Below are 16982 nucleotides of genomic sequence, written 5' to 3'. Positions count from 1 at the left end.
CTCTAAGGTGGGCGGCTGCAATTTTACATTCCTTACTCTTTTTTTAATGTTCATTTGTACAACTGCGCCCGTAGTGATGTTCATTCCATTCATAGGTGAAAAAAATAGCAAGTGAGGATGCCAATAAAGAAGCAATATGGAAGTATCTTAAATAACAGTTTTATTTATTTATTTTGGTTAGGCATTTAGTATTTTTTATTAATATTTTAAAACTCTTATAACAATCTAGTTTTGTATATCTCTTTTATTGTTCTTATTTAAGTATTAAATACATAAAATAATAAACTACCTTTTGGTATATCATTTTTTTATACTTAAAACAGTCATTAGGGCAGAGAACCGGTTGTTAAATTATTTGAATCCCACCACTGACACATATCACACATACACACACACACACACACACACACACAATGGAAACAAAAGTTTAATAAAACGCTAATTCCAATGGACTGTGATTCCCTTTGATATTATCTGTTCACTTTTATTTAAATCTCTTGTGTTTTATTTTTTAAACTATTCTGTTCATGACCTACCATATGGAATTCAAAACCCAATAATGGCTCCAGCTCACTGCTGAAACACACAATTTGGAAAGACCATTACAGTGGCTACTGCTTTTCTCTGCCACATGTGCTGTCCTCCAGAACCCCGTCTTCTGGAAACCCAAGTTGCCTCTGACCACTAGTCAGTGTAACTGTAATAACATGGAGACAGTCAACTCACTACATCCCTGTCCCCAAGATTTTCAATTTGAAGTTAGAGTGGAAACTCCCTTTCTTTTGGGTTGCTACACTGGGAAGATGTGATTCAAGGTGTGAGGAGAGAAAGAAAGAGATGCCCAACTAAATTCCTGGTTCAAGGAGCCACCGGTCAGCTTCCTGGTTTTCTGAGCTACTCTGTATTTTAGTTTGTGAGAAGTTTTATCTTTTTCAACCAGAAAGTCATGACTAATATAAACACTATGATAAATAAAACATGTAAGCACATAACAAATCTGTTATGAATATTAGAGTAGCTGCATCTTAAAAGCCATACTGATTTCAGTTTCTTTCTTTGTATTTTAAAACCTTTTCCTCTGTTATTCCAAAACGAATTTTCTTAAACAAAAGTTTTCTTGTGTTTTAGCATTTGCATGAATAGCAGTTTTCCTCACATCTAATCTTATTATACAAATATCAGTTAAGCCTATTACTTTGGCTGGAAAGCATAAATGTCAAATCAAAGAGTTCTCTTAAAGATGATGTTGTTTAGAAATGAAAGTTATCACAGCGCTGGTTTCACTGTTAAGATTATTGGTACTATGAACTATCATTTACTGAATGTCTCTGTGCTCCAATAAGTTTACATGTTATCATCCTATTAAGCCTCATAACACTTTGAGACAAATGATATTCTCATTTTGCACATCAAAAGGGAGGCACAGGGATATTTTGTTCAAGATCATCCAGCTCGAAATGGGTGTAGATGTGAGTCAAACCAGGACTCTAATTTCCCTGTTGCCTCTTCAGAGACAGTCTTGAAGTCATATATCACAGTGGCCCCGTGTTTTAAAAGAGATCCCTGTTCTCTTATTTGTTTTTTTAAAACAACAATTCACATTAAAGAAATTGACAATCCAAAAACTATATTGCGTTTATTCATTTCTTCACAGGCTCACGTGTGGAGACATGTTGGAGAAAGCCACGCAGCAGACTGAACTGGGGCAGCAGAAGAAACCTACAGAACGGCAGTTATTCGTGCCCCTGAATTTTAATCTAATCTCTCTGAAAAAACTTCATGCAATCTGGACCTCCTTCCTATTAAACACTGAGCCTGCAGTTCCACCAAATGTACTATTAACAAAAGCCCCAGGTAACGATCTTAAGTTTATAAAAATGTAAATGCCCCACTAAACGGCAAACTCTTATATTTTTCACTTTTATGTTTTCTTATAAAAAAAAAAAGGGAGAATCAGATGGTACTCAAGAAAGACCCCAGCTGGTTAGAGCTGGCCATTGAAGTGGTCCAGATTCCACTGCTTTGAGCCTGCCGCATTCTCATTTGTCTACAGCGCAGAGCTTGCATTTACTTTGAGCTTTAAACCCTCTGCATCCGCCCTATCTAAGATGAACAAACAAGGGCTGAGATAAATCCTGACCTCATAAAACTGTCTCCTCGTTTCAATCACTCCTTAGTTTCTGTTAATTCAACAGGCCAGGCTGTCTTAGTTTTGAAGGCATTTTGAGCAAACTGCCGGAAAATGGATGTTTTCTAATACTGCTAAGCTTCTTTGACTAGGCATGTGCACTGATTTCTTTGTTCACTTGTATCTCGATCTTAGCCTTCTAAAAGCAATTAAGAAGACAGAAAGCAGTCTAAAAATCTCATTTTTATTAAACAGATTTTTCCTGGTAAACACTTTTAAGAGATTTCTTAACATCTAAAATATCTATCATTTCTTTAATCCACCTGGTATATGTATGTTCACAGGAAAAAAAAATAGAAAATAAGTAAAATAAATGAAAAATAAAAACAAAGTTGCCCTTAGTCCAACCATTCTGAGATAATCCCTGCTAATAGTTTTGCTTTAACCTTCCAGACTTTTTATATATGTTAATAATAAATATCTCTGATACACATCTTTAAAAATTAGATGCATGCTGTTACTTTGAAATTATTTCTTTACCTCAATAAATAATGAACAACTCTCTAATATTATACATCCATATTATTTTAGAAAATATTTTATTTTTTAGATGTACTCTGATTTTTAAATCAATTTCCTACCATTGAATACTTTATAGTTGTTTTCAATTATTCACAACTACATAAATGCTGTAATGTACTATCCTCTACACATCTTTGAGACATGTAGCCAATTAAACAATTAGTATAATCCTTTTAAGTGGAATTACTGGATTAAAGGGTATAAGCACCTTGAAGGATTTTACAAATTACTATATGATTGGCAGATTATACCAATTTATCCTTCTACTAGGAGCATATTAGAATATCTATTTCTCTATATCTGCCTTTATTATTAATCTTTTTCATTCTAATAGGTAAAAAGGCACTTTCATAAAATCATTGTGTTCTGTGATTGTGTCTGTGATTATGGAATGGTTCCATATACCTTTAAAATTCAATGAAGAGAAGTACGTATAAATGGAGCAAGGACCTCCACAAATCACTCTTCCTCAAAAGTAAAGAGAAAACTGGCAAAAATTATAACAACTTTTCCTGAACTTTTAAAGTTACTCAAAGGCTTGTAATAATTTAAAGAGCAATTACTTAAGAAAAATAGCTGAATCTGGGTGAGAACAGTGAGTTTTATGGTGTTTTGGGAATAATGCAAGTAGTCTTGAAAACCAACAGCTTCTCAGCCACAGCAGCTGTAAAAACCAGCAGTAATATTAAATGTAAACGAACTAAAACACTCTAGTCAATAGGCAGAGACTGTCAGAATGAAAAAAAATCCCCCCAAAATCATGATCCAACTATATAATGGCCATAAGAGACCCAACTTATATTCAAAAACACAAACAGATTGAAAGTCAAAGGATAGAAAAAGACGCACCATGCAAAAGTAGCCAAAAGAAAACTGGCATGACCACACTAATATCAGACAAAACAGACTTTAGGACAAAAATTGTTACTAGAAACAAAGAAGGACATTTTATTTTATTTTATTTTTATTTATTGATTTTTAAAGAGAGAGGAAGGGAGATAGAGGGAGAGAGAAACAGTGACTTGTTGTTCTGCTTATTCAAACCATCACTGGTGCCCTAACTGGGATTAAAGCCACCACACCTAGGCATGTTGGGATGACGCCCTAACCAACAGAGCAACCCAGCCAGGGCCAAAGAAGGCTACTTTATAATGATAAAGGTTACGTCCATTGAGATAACCAAATAATTATAAATATATGCACTGAAAAATAGAGCCCACAAACACATGAAACAGAAATGGACAAAATTAAAGGAAGAAGTAAACAAGGAAACAACAGTCTGAGACATCAATACCTTACTTTTCATAATGGATGGAACAATGAGGCAGAAGATCCACAAATAAAAAGATCTGAACAATGCTACAAACCAGCTAGACCTAACACATATCAACAGACACTTGACCCGGCAGCAGCAGAATTCACATTCTTCTCAAGTGTTCAGTCCCCAAATTGATATACATATTAAACATCACCCCTATAAAATTCCAACTGAACCTAGCAAGCTGATCCTACAGTTTATATGGAAATGCAAGGGACCCAAAATAGCCAAAGCAATCTTGAAAAAGAACAAAAGAATTGTACTTTCCAATTTCAAAGCTTACAACAAAGCTACAATAATCAAGATAGCATGGTACAAGCTGAAAGACAGACATGTCTACCAATGGAATGGATATAATCCAGAAATAAATCCTTATGTTTCAGTCAACTGATTTTTGACAAGAATGCCAAGACAATTCAAGGGAAAGAACAGTCTTCCAACAAATGGTGTGGGGACAACTGAATATACACATAGAAAACAAATAAAGTTGGCCCTCTACCTAAAATAGATCATAAAATAAAATAAAATGTGAGCACAAAACCCACAAAACTCTTAGAATAAAACATAGACGTAAATCTTTGTAACCTTAAATTAGGCAAGTTTCTTAGTTACAATACCTATACAATAAGCAACCAAAAAAAAAAAGTAGATAAATTAAACTTTATTAAAATTAAAAATTTTTGTGTATCACAAGGTACTTTCAAGAAAGTGAAAAGAAACCACAATATAAGAGAATATACTTGTAAATCATATTTCTAGTATCCATTATACATAAAAAGTTCCTATAACTCAACAATAAAAAGACAAATAAGCCTATTTAAAAACAGGGGAATGATCTGAATAGTTATTTCTCAAAAGATTTTATACAAAAGTCTAATAAGCAAATGCAAACATCATCATCATTGGGGAAATAAAAACCACAATATGATACCATTTTATAACTACTAGGACGGCTAGAAAAAAAAGGCAGACAATAGAAAGTGTTGGCTAGGATACAGAGAAATTAAAATCCTAATGTATTACTGGAGGGAATGCAAAATGGTGCAGCCACACTGAAAACAGTTTGGCAGTTCTTCAAAAGGTAAACATAAATTACCAAATGACTGAGAAATTATACTCCTGGAAATATCCAAGAGAAGAGAAAATATATGTTCACAGAAAAACCATTCATGAATGTTCATGGCAGCAGTATTTGTAAGAGCCAAACAGTGTGATCAATCCAAGAAGCCATCAACTGATGAATGGATAGATAAAATATGGCACATCCATAAAAAGGGATATTATTTTGCAATAAAAAGGAAGTACTGAGACATGTTACCACACAGATGAGAACAAAAGGCTACATTTTACATGATTTGATTTGTATAAATTGTTCAGAATAGGCAGATCCATGGAGAAAAAGTAAATCGAAGGTTGCCTAAGGCAGGGGGTAGAAGGAGAGTGACTGATAACAAGGACAGGTTACCATTTTGAGGTAAAAAAATGTCCTCAAATTAAAGAGTAGTGAGTTCCTGTTTCCTATGTAGCATGTAGGGAGCCTGAAGTTGTCACTTCACCCTATCAACAAGCAAAAAGGTGAACTAAATGAAAAATCAACAACTCTTCTTAGAACTGAATGGTTCCACTTAATACATGGATTTTCTTCAATAAATATGTACAGTACTGTTAATGTATTTTCCTTATGACTTTCATAATAACATTCCCTTTTCTCTAGCTTATTTTATTGGAAGAATATAGCATATAACACATATAACATAAAAAATGTGTTAATCGACTGCTTATGTTATGGGTCACGGCTTCCTCTGGTTACCAGTAATTAAGTTTGGCGGATTCAAAAGTTATACACAAATTTACAACTGCACAGGGGTCAACACGCCTAACCCCTGCATTATTCAAGGGTCAAGTGTGTGTGTGTGTGTGTGTGTGTGTGTGTATGCGTGTGTGTATAAAATCAGTGGTGCTGTTTGTATAATTCTGTGAACATAATAAAATCCATTGAAGTGGATACTTTAAAAGGGTAAATCTGATGGCATATGAGTTATATCTCAATAAACTGTTAATTAAAAAGCTCAGGCCCTGGCCAGTTGGCTCTGTGGTAGAGTGTCGGCCCAGCATGTGGAAGTCCCGGGTTCGGTTCCTGGCCAGGGCACACAGGAGAAGCGCCCATCTGCTTCTTCACCCCTCCCCCTCTCCTTTCTCTCTGTCTCTCTCTTCTCCTCCTGCAGCCAAAGCTCCAATGGAGCAAAGGTGGCCCGGGTGCTGTGGATGGCTCCATGGACTCTGCTTCAGGTGCTAGAATGGCTCCGGTTGCAACAGAACAATGCCCCAGATGGGCAGAGCATCACTCCCTAGTGGGCTTGCTGGATGGATCCCAGTCGGGTGCATGCAGGAGTCTGTCTCTCTGCCTCCCTGCTTCTCATTCCAGAAAAATAAAAAAAATAAAAAAAAATAAAAAAAGCTCATCTTACTCTTTGCTACTTCCTATATGGTTAGACTTTGTCACTATGCTTCTGAAATACTCGTTCCTTCCCAAGTAGTTGTGACCTAGTCAACTTACCTCCTGCACACGTGATCTGCCCACTCCACCCTCGCCCTGCTGCTGCCACCAACTGCCTTCCTCCTGCTTTTTCTGCCTTTTCTGTGGCCTCCCCCAGACCAAAAGGTAGGACACTATTACTTCTGGTTTGCTTCTTACATAATTGTTTTATTTTAGCACTTCTGACTTAAAACAAAAAACAAGAAATCTTCTTGACAGCAAAGAGAACAATTCATCAGAAACATATACAAATTTTGAACTTATAATGTAGTATATAATAATAAAGTCTCAAATATAAAAATCAGACGTATGTAATTAAAAAAAAAAAAGACAAGTTTACAACCAAAATGAGAGATTTAAAAAAAAAAAAAAAACAGTCAGTGAGGAGGAACAAAAACAGCCACATATTATTTTTCAGATGGCTGTATTATTTTCCCCCCATAAGTAAAAGGACATTTTTTCCTTTGTGATAATTCATTAAACTGAACACTTACAATTTATATACTTTCCTATATGTATATATATCAATAAAAATATTTTTAAAAACTAACTGATCAAGCAGACAAGAAATTAGTAAGGCTACAAAATATTTGAATATTTCAATTAACAAGTTTGTTCTAATAGACATATCGTAGAACCTTGCACCCACCCAAAAATATAAAATCACGATTTCAAGCACCCATGGCACATTTATAAAACTAACTACATATGTTCTAAATGATAAATGGTGAGCTATACCATGTTATATTTATGGATGGTAAAACTCAATACTGTGCAGCTGAAAAAAGAACCTTAAATTTATCTACGTATATACCAACAGTGCCAACACTGATGGCTATTGCTAACATGGATGAAGGAATTAAGCAGCAGTATTTTTCTTGTTATACTTAAGATTATCTGCAATACTGCTACACAGTCAAATTTGTGTTTTGGAATGTGATAAGCTTAAGCTGAAAATTCAAATAGAAAGAAGGTAAAGGACAAAGAGTAGCCAAGAATATTCTGAAAAACAACAAGGCAGATACATTTGATGTACTAGATGTCAATATGACTATAAAACTAGTGATTTGATAACTTTTATATTGGTACAAGAGTAGCAAATCAGTCAAACAAAGAGCCCAGAGAAAGACCCACCATATGTAATAAAACCTGACACAATCACGTGTCATTTTCATCAGTGGGAAGGAGGACATTCAGAAGAACAAATAAAAAATAGAGTTCCTTAAAGGCCTCAAAGAGCTAAAGAGTAATAAAGAGTTACCAGGCCAGAATCTGAGAAAGGACACAGCTAGAAAGTGAGCCTATATTTGGGCCACTTTTTCCCAAGGAGGCATCTGCTGATTCTGGAGGTAGCAGCTGAGAGGCTGAGGGGATGGGACCCTAGTGAACCATCACTGCTTTGCACCAGGGCTATATGCCCTGGGAGTGAGCGTCATCTCAAGCAAACAGGCACAGTCAGGGACTACAGCTCAGTTCTCAGCCACCAAACAGGAAAAAAATAAAAAACACTGACAATACCATGGGTTGGCAAAGATGGGAAATGAAAGAAACTTTCAGACATTGCTGGTGGGAGTATAAATTGGTACTTGCACTTTGGAAAATACTTTTGCCCTATCTAATGAAGGTAAACATATATATTCCCTATGTGCCCATGATTCTACTGCTAGATATATATCCCACAGGAAAGATTACCCATGTGTACTAAGGGACATTTCCTTGATTATTCACAGTAGCATTATCTGTGATATCCCCATAGTAGAAACATACCTAGAGTCCATATATAGTAGAATGGATAAACACATTGTGATATTTTTATGTAGTTGAATACTAGATGGCAATGTAAATAAGTGAATTATATAGAATATAGACTATATCTACCTTACAAAGATAATGTTGAGTAAAAGAAGACAGATACAAAAGTTTATGTAAGTTCAAAGTAGTATACTGATTAGACAAAATTTTAAAAAACACACTATTTGAATCCCTTTGTATAATAGTTAAACACAACAAGTAAAAACTAAATTATAGTGTGCAGGGATGCATATTTAAGTATTAAAATTAAAAAGAATAGCAAAGAAGTGATTACAGCTACCTGCTGGAGGGCCACGAGCAGGGCCCCAGTGGTCTTGGCAATGTCCTGTTTCTTGACAAGGGTGTTGGACACACATACTCTGGGATGTCAGTGTGCTGTACATTTCTTATTTGTGTACTTTTCCTTAGGTGTTAGTATATACTTCATAATTTAAAAAGCTGCAAAACTATCAGTGGAGATGAATGATAGATTTAATAGACAGTACTGGGACAAATGAACAGAAATATGGCAAAAAATATAAATCCTTACCTCCTATCACATATAAAAATCAAGTATAGGTATATAGAAAGCCTATGAAAAGCAAAACCTTGTAACTATTAATAGAAAATAAAGGATCTAGCCTGACTAGTGATGGCATAGTGCATAGAATCTCAACCTGGTACACTGAGGTCCCAGGTTTGAAACCCTAGGTCGCTGGCTTGAGTACGGGCTCATGTGCCTCGAATACAGACTCAACACCTTGAGTATGGGGTTGCCGGCTTGAGTGTAGGATCATAGACATGATCCCATGGTCACTGGCTTGAGCCCAAAAGGCACTGGATTGAAGCCCAGGGGTCACTGGTTTGATTGGAGCCCACTGGTCAAGGCACAAATTAGAAGCAACCAATGAATAGCTAAAGTGATGCAACTACAAACTGATGCTTCTCCTCTCCCTTTCTGTCTGTCTTATCTGTTTGTCTGTCTGTCTCTCATTTAAAAGAAAGGGAGGGAGGGAGGGAGGGAGGGAGGGAGGGAGGGAGGAAGGAAGGAAAGGATCTAGCTTCATATTCTTGGTGAAAATAAAAATGTTCTCGAAGAAAATACAATAATAAACTAAAAGAGGAAATGAGTGAGTTGACTACACTAAGATTAAAACTGTTTTGTAATATTAAGTGAAAAGATAAGCCACCCACTGAAAGCTAATTTATATATGTATAACCAGAAAGTAATAATAACCAGAATTTTAAAGTTGTATCTATATTAATTAAAAAAAACAACAACACAACTTGGTTGGGAGTTAGTGTAAGCGGGAGAACAGGCACTGAGACAGTTTATAAAGGCAGAAGTAAACAACATCCACCTTCTTAGCTAGTCTGTTTTATTCTGACATCAAGCTGCGTGTTTAGACCATGTGGTACTGGCCCATCACAAACTGATATTATGCACCAATTTATACTGCGGGAAGCTTAAACAACAGCCCGTATGAATTCTAATATTTGGTGTCCTGGAGGGATATTACTGTGAATATAATTTACTACCTCCCACAGCATCTCTTTATAAAGTTGCAGGAGTCACTCAGGCTCAGTACCAGGAGACGTTGACCTTTTTATGAAACACAGTGAATCTTCTAACTGACCATGATTATTACCTCCTTTTATTGGTTGCTAAGAGAGGCTTGACTAAATTTGGGACTATTGCTAGAAAAGGTACCTGGCTGTGTGATTTGTATTTGCACTTGTAAATCTTACCTTTTACCCTCCCATCCTTAATACCCTTTCATCCAGATTTTTCAGTGTGTGTGTAGTTATATAAACTATATACTAACATACAACCATAAAAGAAAATTTTGATAGATTTTATATTATATAAACTTACTACTTCTGTTGATCAAAAGACAATATAAAGAGAATAAATGCCAAGCTACAAAGTGGAAAATGTTTGCAATACATATGATACAAGGCTCACATTCAAGAATATAAGAAACTCCTACAAATCAGTACAAAAAAGAGAAATCAGCCCTGGCAGGTTGGCTTAGTGGTAGAGCATCGGCCTGGCGTGCAGGAGTCCCGGGTTCGATTCCCGGCCAGGGCACACAGGAGAAACGCCCATCTGCTTCTCCACCCCTCCCCCTCTCCTTCCTCTCTCTCTCTTCCCCTCCCGCAGCCAAGGCTCCACTGGAGCAGAGTTGGCCCGGGTGCTGAGGATGGCTCTGTGGCCTCTGCCTCAGGCGCTAGAATGGCTCTGATTGCGGCAGAGCGACGCCTCAAGATGGGCAGAGCATTGCCCCCTGGTGGGCATGCCGGGTGGATCCTGGTCAGGTGCATGCGGGAGTCTGTCTGACTGCCTCCCCGTTTCCAGCTTCGGAAAAATACACACACAAAAAAGAGAAATCAGAAGAAAAATGGACAAAGTTGTTGGTAAAGAGCAAAGCTACAATTCCAATGTCGTCTTCCTTTGTTTACTTAAAAATATAATTATAATTTCAGTTATTTGTAATGCTATGACTTAGCAATAATGACAATCACCATTTATACTTTTGTCTTGATATAAAATCTTCTAAATTCTTTTCTTTTGGGGGCTAATAACCTTCCCTATAATAATTCTATTATAGGTAATTAGTTGTGATTACAGAAATAAGATTATATTAAGTTAAATTTTATAATCTGTATTTTTCATGTAACATAATTCATCTTTTTAAAAAGAACTATTGCACATACTATACCATATGGGTCCAATGTAAAGCCTTTAAAAGATTTCTACTACACATTCACACAAAAAGTGTCCATGTGTGCCTGCTTTGCCAGCACTAAGGTCTCTGGTTCAAACTCACAAATGGTTATCAGAAAACTTCCTTCTAGCTTCCTTTGAGCAAGACCAACAAAGAAATTGAGAAGGAGCAAAAATAATGGAGGAAAGGACTTTTCAATAAGGACAAGACCTGAATGAACAAAGGAATGAGAAAATGGGAAAGGGGTTAAAATAAAAAGTAGGGCATCTTTCAGGAATATTCTTGCTAATCAGGCCATGAAGCCAAGACAAGTATACCAAACGCTGAGAAACAAGATGGGGTTTCTGATTTCATAATCTGATTAAGAGTCAATAAAAGAGGGTTAGAGTCAGTCTAATTAGTCTAATCAGATATCTTAACCTAAGCTCTTACTTTTAATTACTACTTAAAAGTTTCCTTCAGCCATTTCCTTTGGAATTCAACATTTTTTTCCTCCTCAATTTTTAGTCAGTTCTTCCCTCAAAGCTGAATTTTATCTGAAAAATTTTCCAAAGCTCACTTGGAAGTTTTTAGAGCAGAATAAAGTACGTTTCACACTTTTAAAGAAAATGTTCAAACTTTGGTTGTAGTTGAATTACTTCAAAATGGCTTCATTTAAAAACCAAGTCGAGGAAAATTTCTGAAAAGAATGCATACTTTAGACTATTTGTTTTAGGATAGTTTGAAATGAAACAAACAATACAGGAACTCTGAATTATCGGCAAAGTCTGCTGTTACCAATGAGCATAATAAGAACTCAGGGGTAGAGGAGAGGTAACTCAATTCCTTCTTAAAGGGCAGAATTTTCATTCTACGTCCATGCTCTTGGTCACATTTAATAGCTCCTCATGCTTTTCCTCTGAGTTTGTCTCTAATTTCTGGAAGACACTGTGAAGCAGGGGAAAGAAAGCTGGTCTAGAATGGCAGGGGACAGAGGCCTGGGAGACCTGGACTATGAGTCTTGATCTCTCCATTCTGTATCCTCACTGTTCTAATGCATACCAGTGAACCTGGGTCTAACTTCACAGGGAGGTCAGCTGGTGAGATTCAGATGAATAATGGTTTAAGCAAGTTTTGAACAGGCACAAAGTGCTTGAGGTATTATAAATGTCTACTTTTCTTTTACTATATATAATATAGTAAGCATGTTCAAGAATCAAGTTTGAAGGATAAATGGTTATGAGAACCAATGTTGGAGATTCTATCTTGGTTCAATGGGGCACTTGGGGTCTGAGAATTTTTTTTGATATTTTGACAAAACTAAAACACAGCTGGTTATGACCATTTCAAAAGGATTAAGTAAAGTTAGAAGGACACATTCAAAAATAACGTCTAAGTCTTTAAGATTATGTAAAGCAACTGGTTTGTAAGATAGACCCGAGTTCAAGAAAGCATCTTTACATTAGTGCTCAGATATTCATGTAACAGAAAACCAGAAAAATAAAAAGACAGAGTTTAGATGCACATTGATAAACTGAAATATGTCATGTAAATGCTTTAGTGCGTGCTCTGGGCTTTTTGGAGGCAGTGAAGTAATATATGCATGAAAAGATTACAGCAAAATATGATAGTTGGCTCCATGCTACTGTGTTACCACCGAGAAAATCAGACAACAAAGGGGGTATGCGAATCAACACAGCTCTGAAACCCTGCCTATTCTGCCCACTATTTGATAATGTACGTCTTTCTTTGAAGAAAAAAAACAAAAGAAATGTATTCCCTAAACTCAAGCAAGGCTGAGAATTTAGACAGACAAAGCAGATCGACATCAATTTTAAAGATTAATACATAGTTTTAGGAATATTAAAAGTAAAAGCAATAATCTACAATACTTCCCATAGTAGCTTTGGCTAATGCTCTGCAATGCATTTTCCACAATTTCCCAGGACAGAAAGGAAGGCTCTCAGTACCCATTCCTAGATTTTTCTCACAAATATACCAAGGGAGACAAAACAAAGTCTGCTTTGAATTAAAGTTATAACTTCAGATTTCAAAACAAGAACAATTTTTTTTTTCAGGGGACTTATTTCAGTTTTGTCTCACCAAAAACATAAAATTTAAGGAAAGCAGAATGCCATAGTTCCAAATATCCTTAATGATTTAAGAAAATAGAGAGGCAATGATGGTTTCATATATTAGTACAACTGGAAAAAATGTAATGTGACCACATCCCAACATTAAAATAACTTAGACAGTGTTTCCTAATTACCAACAGTGCCAACAGTGATGGCTATTGCTAACATGGATGAAGTAATTAAGAAGCAGTATTTTTCTTGTATGCTTAAGATTATCTGCAATCTGCTATCAGGAGTGACCTGAGGTCTGAACAACGAACAACACAAAAATGACTCTTAGCTGACAGAATTACAGGTCAGGCATTAAAATTATTCGCAAGAGATTAGGGAGTCCTAATGGAAAAATAATAGATTATTATAATTGTATTATGCTATTTTGAAAATTTTAAAGTAGTAAATTGCTAGCATTAAATCACAACATGTTTCTTTATAATTTTTTTTTTAACAGAGACAGAGAGAGAGTCAGAGATGGATAGACAGGGACAAACAGACAGGAATGGAGAGATGAGAAGCATCAATCATCAGTTTTTCGTTGCAACACCTTAGTTGTTCATTGATTGCTTTCTCATATGTGCCCTGACTGCGGGCCTTCAGCAGACCGAGTAACCCCTTGCTGGAGCCAGCGACCTTGGGTCCAAGTGGTGAGCTTTTGCTCACACCAGATGAGCCTGCGCTCAAGCTGGCGACCTCGGAGTCTCGAACCTGGGTCCTCTGCATCCCAGTCCGACGCTCTATCCACTGCGCCACCGCCTGGTCAGGCAACGTGTTTCTTTATAGATACAATGCATTACCTTAATATACAATGTATATTGCTAAATACATTTTTCCCTTTAATGTAAACTATTTTACGTTAGGCTATAATGTAAACAGAAATATAAGAATTAAAATTATGTGTGTTTCTTAAATCTTACAAAACCATCTCTCTTTTATGAAGCCTTTCAGGGCAAAGTTGATTTTTTTATTATTTTTTTATTTTTGTATATCTAGATTCCTTGATCCCTAGCAAGTTTTGAACAGGCATATCCAAATACTTTTTGTCTTGATTCAACATTTAAAGACATCAGAAATCTTATCAATGTTTGCTTCTGAAATATGCAGTATGTTCAAAATATGACAACCAAGGATGATGGAACCAAAACCCAAAACAGATAGAGATAAAGATAGAAATGCAGAGAGTAGTCCCCCGCCCACACCTGCAGGGAACCCGTTCCAGGTGGATGCCTGAGACTACGACAGGACCAACCCCGGACCAGACCATGTTTTCTTCTATACATACATACCTATGATAAAGTTTAGTTTATAAATTAGGCACAGTAATAGATTAGCAATAACTAAAAATAAAAGAATTATAATAATAATGCAATAAAAGCCATATGATTGTGGACTCCCATATTAAGTCGAGAACTTTCACCTTTTCCTTTAAGAAGCACTTGATGGCTTCTCTTTGGCATGTCTGAATGCCAGCATCACTACTCTGGTGCTTTGGGGTCATTATTAAGTAAAAAAGAGTGACCTTAACACAAACACTGTGATATTGCAGGAGCTGATCTGATAACCAGGGTAGCTGGCTACTAAGTGACGAGGGCGTGGAGAACGTTTACAGTGTGAACAGGCTGGACGAAGGGATGAGCCATGGCCCGGATGGGACAGTGCAAGATTTCACCAAGCCACTCACGATGGTACACAAGTAATGATTTATGAACTGTTTACTAAATTGTCTATTTCTGGAATTTTCCAATTACTATCTCTGGATCTCAGTTAAATGCAGGTAACTGCAACCACAGAAAGTGAAACCATGAATAAGGGGAGACTATTGCAGAGAGATGTCATAGCTAAGATTCTGATGGCAATTGACTTAAATTCTGATAACTGATATTTGCATTATAGCTACCGAGGGCAAATGGCTGACAAACCCTATTCTTAAAAAGAAGGGCTTTGACTGATTGAAAGGCCCACACACTTGCACCCAAGAAAGATTCTAAAATACATGAATAGATAATTCTCAGTTCTATAAAAAAAAATGGTTCATGAACTCTTTATTAATCCTACATACAAAAGAAATGCTATGGATGAGTATGTTAATGAAGATATCAATACTTACAGAAAAATAAAAAACTAAAAAGGACCAAGAATCCAGAATGCTTGTACACTTAACAGATGTACAGCATTAAAAGTGTATTTTAATGTGCCAGAGCTTATTTTAATCAGCTATTGGAGATATCTCACTTCGTTTTCTTTATTTTCTACCCTATTAGGAGGATATTTTCTACCCTATTAGGAGGATATTTCATACTTACTATTGGCGTGTCAATCGCAATCTTTGCCCCTATCAAGATATCAACTGCATCTTCTCCATTCTTCCAGCACACACACTGAATTCCAGCTCAAATTCAGTTTTTTATGCCCTTTAATTATACTCTATAACCAACTCTGACACATCATCAAACCTTTATTATCCTCAAAATACGTATTTATACCTGTTACATTTTCATGTAATGGGGAGGAACTTCAATTACTCAATCAGTTCTCTGGATGGGCACACCAGGATACTTTTTCACTCACTTACTGCTTAGCAGAGGCAAAACTGTGCCACAGTCTATAGAGTTCTATAAGAGCAGAACAGCTACCTCACCAAGGTACCTCCCAGCGCCACAATTGGTTTAGAGTCAGCTGCAAAGTCACTCACATTTTCCAAGAGAGGTTTTAAGATCTGAGTACTTTTTAGTACTCAGAAACCACCACCCAAACAATGATTTAGACAAAATGAAAACACAACAGGCTGACTCATTCCAACACCCCCCGACTCCAGCCTGAAGGAAAAGGGCTATAGAACGAGCGGATAATTGGCCTAAGATTTGTGTTATTTTCATTTTCAAAGCCTGTGCATAGTGATAAAAGTATCAAATTGCATCTAATTAGCTCTGAACACACCTGCTCATACATATGACAAAAGAGCTTACTTTACTGAGTGTACCATGGGTACCATAAAGTTATTTTTGGTTATTTTTAAAATCCCCAAATCAAGTCAAGAAAGCGACAAAGTCAGTTTACTCCATACCCCACACCGTACTTCCTATCATTTATTTACATCAGATATAAGATGATGACCCACCACCTGTCCAACGAGCACTCACCTCATTGTCTGATTCCACGAGAACTTGATCATATTCACTAAGCGCTACTAGAAACATGATAGAGGTGACATTTTCAAAGCAGTGTATCCATTTTCTTCTCTCTGACCTTTGGCCCCCTACATCGACCATTCTGCAAAGTTAACAATGTTTATATTAATAGCATATAAAGAAAAAAATTCAATATAAATATAACTTTACTTACAAACTTAGGAAAAATACTCTAAAGAGAATGGACATCCAAATAAATACAATAGACAGTTATTGAACAATCAACATCAAGGCATTCTGGTAAAAAAAATTGTGGTTATCAGACAGGTACCAGATGTATACAAAAATTATAACTTTGTAAAATATAATCCTGTGCCAAGCCAAGCAAAAGGGTGTTTTTTTAATCAAACATTGAAGAGTAAGAAACAAAATGAGTTTTATTTGTACTAAGCTCTAATGGCAAATACCGACTTCAGTTTATTTTCCTGTAAACTGAGGATGAAGATCCTCAAATATTTCTCAAGGATGCAAGAACTGACCGCAAACCCACTGAGAGGACGGAGGCGCCGTACATGTCACTGCGGTGTGTGTGACGCCTTCACTAGATCCAGACACAGCTCTCCTGACCCTCTAACTATATAGCAGGAGCATTTGGATAGGTT

At 36.3% G+C, this 16982-nt stretch overlaps 1 protein-coding gene across 1 annotated transcript in view; it reads right to left on the bottom strand.

The window, feature by feature from the left end:
* Positions 1–16982, bottom strand: part of LOC136324327 (guanine nucleotide-binding protein G(q) subunit alpha) — a 314246-nt gene that overhangs the window by 53654 nt on the left and 243610 nt on the right. Inside the window, exon 5 of the mRNA XM_066257045.1 lies at positions 16333–16462. Coding sequence (XP_066113142.1) covers positions 16333–16462 — 130 coding nt within the window. The remainder of the gene's footprint in view (positions 1–16332; positions 16463–16982) is intronic.

Source organism: Saccopteryx bilineata, chromosome 2 (assembly GCF_036850765.1).
Source record: "Saccopteryx bilineata isolate mSacBil1 chromosome 2, mSacBil1_pri_phased_curated, whole genome shotgun sequence".
Taxonomy (NCBI): Eukaryota; Metazoa; Chordata; class Mammalia; order Chiroptera; family Emballonuridae; genus Saccopteryx; species Saccopteryx bilineata.
Note: the sequence above shows the minus strand (reverse complement) of the source record. Positions and strands in the feature narration are given on the sequence as shown.